Raw genomic sequence first — 7861 nt, forward strand, 5'->3', positions numbered from 1 at the left:
CTCCGTCTTAGGGCCCCTTCTCCCACAATCTCTGTTTCAAGGGGCTCCTCCCCCACATTGCCCCTACGCCAAGTCCCCTCAGAATCCCCTGATTCAAAGTTCCCGTCCTGCCCCACTCAGAGGGTTCCTCTCCAACAGTGTCCTTGCCTCTGGACTCCACCATCCATGGCCCATGCCTTTTGACACCTCCAGGACTTTGCCTGTTATGTCTTCTGCTCAGAGCACGTACTGGCGGGTTATGAGTGAAATCACTTTTATTCGTGTTCCTATGAGGAAACCCCAAAGCCCTCATAACAAAAGTCAAACCCCAATTTCCCCAGGTCGGCCCTGGAAGAAGGCAGCTGGACCTCTGCTTCCAACTCTCTGCTCCCCAAGATTCATCTTCCTCTTGGGGGCTCTTCTGGTTACCCCTGCTGCTCCCATCACTTTGAACTCAGGTGCTGCTCCCCCATTAATGCTCTGGGCTAACTGTGGACTCACAGCCCCCGCCTTGACTTCCTGAAGCCCAGCTTGACCCAAGTGGGAAACCTGAACAAGCTTCTACTAAAAGCCTGGGGCTGACAAAGAGGAAGTGAACGGTAACTAGCCAACCTGATCTTCAAAGTATGGCTCATTTGGTTTCAGCTTGGGACCCCCCTGCCACGTGCACACAGGTGGCCTCCCTCCTATTGCTACACCAGCCCCTTTGACAGAGTCATCTTCCCCACCTTGTGGGGATGCCCTCCAGCAGGCCTCAAAGCCCAAACCCAAAAGGAATGTGATCCTTGGAAGACAGAGTTGGGAGTTAAGAGTCACCTGGATCTCCCAGGTGAGTATTCTCCTTCAGCTCCACCCAACCTTGGAAAATGAGGTCCTCAGTCTGTGTAAGGGAGCCCAGGCTTCCCAATACTTCCACACACATTTCTTTTTTGTTTTGTTTTGGGTTTGTTTTTGTTTTTGTTTTTTGGTGGTACGCGGGCCTCTCACTGCTGTGGCCTCTCCTGTTGCAGAGCACAGGCTCTGGATGCGCAGGCTCAGCGGCCATGGTTCAATGCCCAGCCGCTCCGCGGCATGTGGGATCTTCCCGGACCGGGGCACGAACCCGTGTCCCCTGCATCGGCAGGCGGACTCCCAACCACTGCGCCACCAGGGAAGCCCCACACACATTTCTTGAGGCATGCTGGTGCACCCTTCTTTCCCACAACTCACTCAGGGGCAGGGGCAAAGACTGAGAGAACTATGGCTGTGAGAGCTAGGGGAAAGAAAGGTCCATGTCTCAGATGCCAGCCACTCTGGGACATCCAAGGGGCCAGCAGCCCCTAGTAAGTTACTGCTAAGTTTGAGAAGACTGAACTCTAGAAATAATCATAACAGTCATGATAATGTAGTGGCAATAATATGGACTACCATTTATTGAGCAGTTATAAAATATCAAGACTTTCAAGCACTTTACATGGACCATTCAACCCCATCTCAACCCCATGAGTGTGGTACAATTACAGGGATGAACAAAATCGCACTACAGGTTGGATCTGTTTCTTTTACTTTAACCTTTGCTTCTCATTTGCTTTTGTTCACTAAAAGGATACTGTCTATACATAACGGCCTGCCTCGGGAACCCTGCCCCTCTGCCTGAATGTTAAACCAAAGTGCCTTTGTTCAGGGAAACATCCTGACCCTGTCCACCTGTGAATGGCTGCAAGAAAGAAGAAATGAACACATCCCCTTCCTGAGGCTGGCCATTCCAGGAGATATTTGCAAGACTTATGGCCTTCCTACTTCACTTCCTCACCTCCTCCCTGTCTCTGTTCTACAAAAGAAACTGGCATCCAGACCCCAGTCAGATGGTCTTTCTGAGATCCTAGTCTGCCATCTTCTCAGTCTGCCGGCTTTCCCAATAAAGTTGCTATTCCTTGCCTCAACATCTCGTCTCCTGATTTACTGGCCTGTCCTGCGGAGAGCAGAGTGAGCTTGGACTTGGTAACAGTACCACCAGGATCTTCACTGTCCAGTTGAGGACACCGAGGTTCAGGGAGGTGATGAGGTCAACACAGCCTGAATTTTGACCTCTGACCCCAGAATCCCAGCTCTTTTCGTTATAACAACTCCGTCTTTTAAAAATTCTCACCCCTTCAATAAAACTAGAAGAAAAGAAAATGATAAAATGAAAAAAAATCTCAACCCTTTCCTTTGCCCCACTTCCCTCCGTCCTATCCAAAGCAGGGGCATCCCTAGGTCCCTAACCCTAACCCATTCATCCTTGGGAGCCCAAGGGTTGTAGGGGGAGCTTTGCCCCCTACCTTAGATGCCCCCCCTCCAGCAACCATGGCCCCATCACTAGCCTCTTGAAGAAGGAAGAAATAGATTCCCACAGATTCTCTACAGTCTCGCTATTCAAAATGTGGGCCATGGACCAGAAGCATCAACATCACCTAGAAACTTGTTAGAAATTCAAATGAATGGTCTCACCCTAGATCTGCTGAGTCAGAACATCTGCGTGTTTTAGCAAGTGTTTTCTTTTATACCTTCTAGAGTCAGAATGACAGCTCTGCACGGTCTCCACCGTACCCTGCACGGGGGAGTACACAACGTTTTCTGCCTTTAGAGCTCCGGCTTCTGACATTAGAGCTCGCATAACGCCCCGACTCCTGACAACCCACCTTTCCCAACTCCACGCGTCCTGCTTCTGAAACTACAACTCCCACAATGCCCAGAGGCGTCACTTTACGCGACTACATCTCCCAAGGTGTTTCGCGAGCCATACCACCATCATCGCGCCCAGTCTCTCCGACATCATCGGGACTACAACTCCCACAATGCTCGGCGGCAAAACTACCGCCCCCAGAGGCTCCAGACCCGCGACACGTCCGCTACCGCTCCGCTGGGTGAGGCCAGGCTCGGGCGGGTCCCGCGGGGTGTGCAGGGCCTCAGGCTCGTTACAGCGGTTCTTCCCCTCATAGCACAGACATGGCGGCCGAGAAGGACCAGCAGAAGGATGCCGAGGTGGAAGGGCTGAGCGCCACGTGAGCAAGCTTGGTCTAGCCCCCCTGACCGAGACCCGGGAGTCCTGGTCCCCCGCCCCTTCCTCCCTGGGGTCCTAGGAATCCCGGCCTCCAGACACATGAGTCTGGGCCCCTGGTGTCCTCTTCGAGGACTCTGGAGTCTGGGCCCTCAGCCCCTTTCTCCCCGGGAATCCAGGAGTCTGGGACCATATCTTCCCCAGAACCCCGGAGTCCGGCCCCCCTCGGTCCTCTTCTTGCTCGAGGGTCCGGGTTCCATCCCGGTCTATCGCTGACCTGGCCCCGCACCCACCAGGACCCTGCTGCCGAAACTGATTCCGTCCGGCGCAGGCCGTGAGTGGCTGGAGCGGCGCCGTGCGACCATCCGGCCCTGGGGCTCCTTCGTGGACCAGCGGCGCTTCTCGCGGCCCCGCAACCTGGGCGAGCTGTGCCAGCGCCTCGTACGCAACGTGGAGTACTACCAGAGCAACTATGTGTTCGTGTTCCTGGGCCTTATCCTGTACTGTGTGTGAGTGCCTCTCCGGCCCGGCCCCGCGCCCACCAGGCTGCCCGGCCCGCACTGGCCGGCCCCGCCCTCAGCATTCGGCCCCTCCTCTCACTGGCCAGGCCCCGTCCCCGTGGGGTAGCTCTGTCGGACCTTTTGACCGAAGGGCCAGGTCCCTACTCCCGCATCAGCCTGGCCAGGATTCAGTGTGACCAAATGTGACCTAGACTCCCCCGGCCCCAAGGACGTAGCCTGTCATCCGCCAGTGTAGAAGGTCAGGGCCTCCGTGTCGGGCCCAGTCCCAGCTGCCTGACGCATGCCTCCCCGCCCTCTTCCAGGGCGACATCCCCCATGCTGCTGGTGGCTCTGGCTGTCTTCTTTGGCGCTTGTTACATCCTCTACCTGCGCACGTTGCAGTCCAAGTTTGTGCTGATGGGTGAGAAATCCCCTGCCCTCCTCAAATCCTGGTCTCTTGGAATGCAAGCCTTTGACTCCAAACCTAAGTCCTTGTGAACCCAAATCTGCCCAAGCCTAGATTTACACAAGATCCCCCAAACTCAATCCCTTAAAGTCTCAGACACACCGGATGCTTCCACCCACTCTCAGCCCCCCAAATTGCTATTCCCCAAGCCCGGAAGATATCCCAGAACCCACCTCCACCTGCTCCTGTCCCTTAAACCTCCTCCTTCCCTCTCCCTCCTCCCTTACCTCCTGCCAAAGGCATCAGCTGCAGGTACCCACATTGGACACCAGGTGGCGACCTTACACTGGCCTATAGCTCTGCTACCCTTTCCTGCTTCCTGGGGTGGAAGTGGAGAAATCTTGGGACTTCTCAGACAGGGAAGCTGAGGCCTGTGGCTCATGTGGTCCCAGACTGGCACCAAGCACCACTGAGAAGAAAGAGGGGCCTGAGTTCCCAAGTAGGGGAAGCTCAAGGTTTGGAGCGGGGATAAGGGGGAATTGGGATCAGACAAACAGGTAGAGCTAAGACAGAATCCTTCAGAAGCCTGCCAGTTTTGTACATGACACAGGTGGGCTGGGTGGAGGGGCATGTCGAGCAAGCCCAGGGCATGGAGGGAGTGCCTGGGGCATAGACGTGACGTGGCTTCAGCCACTGCTGCCACCAGGGCCTGCAGACCCGACCTTACAGTCTGCCTTGAGAAGGCAGACATCTGTACAGCCCTCCCTCAGTGTGCACAGGGGATTGTTCCAGGAGCCCCCGTGGAGGCCAGAATCTACAGATGCTCATGTCCCTTGTAAAAAATGATGAAGAACAATGATCCATGGGTTTCCATCCAAGGATACAGAGGACTGACTGTATTGTTTTGTGAAATCATCCAGGGACTTCCCTGGCGGTCCAGTAGTTAAGACTCCAAGCTCCCAATGCAGGGGGCGCAGGTTTCATCCCTCGTCAGGGAACTAAGACCCCGCGTGCCGCACAACACGGCCCCCCCCCAAAAAAAACGAACGAAAGAAAAATCATCCAGTTTCTCGGTCAGCCACAAATCAAATCAAATTCTTGTGGAATAATATGCAGACTCAAAAGATACATCCATGGGTCAGACTTGGCCCTTAGGCCACCAGTTGGAGACTCTAGGTCTACGGGAGTGCAGGTTGGAGCAGGAGAGGTGTAGTCTGGGGAAAGGGAGGCTGCGAACTTCCTAGTAGAAGTGGGGTTGGAGGGTGGCGAGGGGGCTGAGGAAGGCCCCTTGTATTCCCATGGACAGTGGGTGGGGACATTGGAGACACGGTGGGGCCCATGGACTTGGAGGGCCTTGGCACGAGGAGTTTAGATCCTGAGGCTCCTGGACAATCTGGTGTCTTGTGACACCAGATTGGTGGCGGGGCGGTGGGGGGCGGGTATCAGGGGTTACTCTGGGAGAGGGCATGAGTATCAGAACAGCTGCCCCAATGCCGTCTGCCCCCAGGCCGAGAGGTGAGCCCAGCCCATCAGTATGCTCTGGCTGGGACCGTCTCCTTCCCCTTCTTCTGGCTGGCTGGCGCGGGCTCCGCCGTCTTCTGGGTCCTGGGTGAGTACAGGGTCTGGGTAGCGCTGTGGGCAGTGGGGGCCAGGTGAGGCAGCCAGGCCCTGAACTGCCCGTTTTCTTGCAGGAGCCACCCTCGTGGTCATCGGCTCCCACGCCGCCTTCCATCAGGTGGAGGCCGTGGACGGGGTGGAGCTGCAAATGGAACCTGTGTGAGGCGGCTTCAGGGACCTGCCAGCCTCCCGGGCCAGCTGCCCTGTCCCCGTTCACCCCCGTCCTGCTCGGCTCTGCAGGTCTGGCCAAAGGCCCCCTTCCCATTACAAGCCCAGGGAGGGACTCCAACTTTGGAAATAAAACTGTTAACAGTCGTTCAGCTAATATTCTCCCAGGGTCTTCTGGGGGTCTGTGCCAGGTGATGCTGGGATCCTGCAGAGGCCAAGAAGGTGGGGAGCGAGTGCGCCACGGGCATGGTGGGAGGAGGGTGATGGAAAATAGGCAAGATGGATGACAGATATGATAGGACGGCCAGTGATGACAAGTTCTAAGGAGGAGAAAAGAGTATGCCAGGGGCCCCGAGACCACCCCCATATTCGGTGATTTGCTAGGAGGACTCAGGACTCGGTATCTAGTTGTAGTCACAGATGTGATTTTTTTTTTAAGCTAATAAATTGCCACTTACTGGGGCTTTATTTTATTTTATTTTTAATTTATTTATTTTTGGCCACGTTGAGTCTTCGTTGCTTGCTGTGCGCGGGCTTTCTCTAGTTGTGGCAAGCGGGGGCTACTCTTCGTCGTGGTGCGCGGGCTTCTCATTGCGGTGGCTTCTCTTGTGGAGCATGGGCTCTAGGCATGCGGGCTTCAGTAGTTGTGGCACGTGGGCTCAGTAGTTGTGGCTCATGGGCTCTAGAGTGCAGGTTCAGTAGTTGTGGCACATGGGCTTAGTTGCTCGGCAGCATGTGGGATCTTCTCGGACCAGGGATCGAACCCCTGTCCCCTGCATTGGCAGGCAGATTCTCAACCACTGCACCACCAGGGAAGCCCCCAGATGTGACTTGTTATCATGAAAGACTATGAAGCAAAATGAGCAAAGGAAAAAGGCACATGGGGCGAAATCCAGAGGAAACCAGGCACGAGCTGCCCAGAGTCCTCTCCCAGTGGAGTCACCTGGATTGAGTGTAATACCCCCAGCAGTGAAATGTTGTCTTCGGGGAAGCTCATCAGAGACTTAGTACCCAGAAGGAAAGCAGTTGTTCAGCATAAACAACATCGTTTGCACAAACAGTTTAGACCCGAGAGCCACTCTTTCAGGGAGTGGTGAGAACCTGGCTGAAACCCAGGTTCCCAGATACCAGCCAAGGGCCACTACGCAAGCAGGCCTCTCTAAGGACAGCAGTCTTGGGCCTACTCTGTTAACTCTTCCTCATAGAGAAAGTTCTGGAGATGAGTTATAGTTTAAAGAAGACCTCCCTGAGATGATGTTGAATGAAGACTTAAATTGAGTGAGGGAGCCGCCGCAGATCTTTTGGAGGAAGAATGTTCTGGACAGAGGAAGCAGCAGCTGCAAAGGCCCAGGGACAGCACTGTGCCCGGAGGTTTGAGGAACAGCAAGGAGGCCGGTATGGCTGAAGCAGATGGTGGGGGGGTGGGGGGGGCTTTGGTTTTCCTGAGTGAGGTGAGAGTGACGCAATTTGCTTTTCATTGTAACTTGAAGGCTGCTGTGTGGGACCACTGACAAAAGAGAAATGCACGTGGTAGGGAAAGCACTTGGCAGGTGTGACAGCAAAGTGAGGTGACAGATAGGGTCTGAAAAGCTACTTCAGATGGGGCTGGTCTGGGAGCGCTCTCCAAGGAGGTGGCATTTCAGTGAGCTCTGAGGGAGGCGGAGCCAGCCACAGGAAGAACTGTGGGCTGAGTGGCCTAAACAGAGGTACAGCCAGTGCCCAGGCCTGGCAGTGCCATCCCCTGGCCTCCCCAACTGCGTGTCTCATCACCAAAACTCACCGGTTTATCGTTCATTCAGCAAGTGTTTATCGAGGGCCCGCTGAGCGCTCATCATTGTTCTGGAATCCTGTCACATATGGTGGCCGCCAGCCACATGTGGCTGCTGAGTACTTGAAACATGGCTGGTCCAGACTGAGATATGCTGTGAGTGTAAAATACCCACCAGATTTCAAAGACTGAGTAGGAAAAGGGTGTAAAATATCTCGTTAATAATTTTGTGTATTGGTTATGTGTTGGAAGGCTAATCTGCTGGATATGCCAGGGTAAGTTATTATGTTCACCTTTTTCTTTTACTTTTTAAAATGTAATTAGGTAGAAAACACAGGGGACTTTCCTGGCAGTCCAATGGTTAGGACTCCACGCTTCCATGGCAGGGGGCACAGGTTTGATCC

General features: G+C 54.6%; 1 protein-coding gene across 1 annotated transcript; it reads left to right on the forward strand.

Annotated features, from left to right (window-relative positions):
• Positions 1-2843: 2843 nt before the first annotated feature.
• RABAC1 (Rab acceptor 1) lies at positions 2844-5836 on the forward strand. Its single transcript, XM_082607160.1, has 5 exons — positions 2844-3002; positions 3295-3507; positions 3822-3919; positions 5412-5513; positions 5596-5836. The coding sequence occupies exons 1-5, from the start codon at positions 2947-2949 to the stop codon at positions 5682-5684; spliced, it is 558 nt and encodes a 185-aa protein (XP_082463286.1). The 5' UTR covers positions 2844-2946; the 3' UTR covers positions 5685-5836.
• The last annotated feature ends 2025 nt before the right edge of the window (positions 5837-7861 follow it).

The sequence above is a fragment of the Mesoplodon mirus genome (genome assembly GCF_964341445.2).
Source record: "Mesoplodon mirus genome assembly, chromosome: 19".
Taxonomy (NCBI): domain Eukaryota; kingdom Metazoa; phylum Chordata; class Mammalia; order Artiodactyla; family Ziphiidae; genus Mesoplodon; species Mesoplodon mirus.

Excerpts from the sequence above, each read along its gene's own strand:
- RABAC1 (XM_082607160.1), top strand. The coding sequence starts at position 2,947 with ATGGCGGCCGAGAAGGACCAGCAGAAGGATGCCGAGGTGGAAGGGCTG. Across the intron at positions 3,003-3,294 it reads GTGGAAGGGCTGAGCGCCAC|GACCCTGCTGCCGAAACTGA; the intron begins GTGAGCAAGCTT and ends CGCACCCACCAG. Across the intron at positions 5,514-5,595 it reads CGCCGTCTTCTGGGTCCTGG|GAGCCACCCTCGTGGTCATC; the intron begins GTGAGTACAGGG and ends GTTTTCTTGCAG.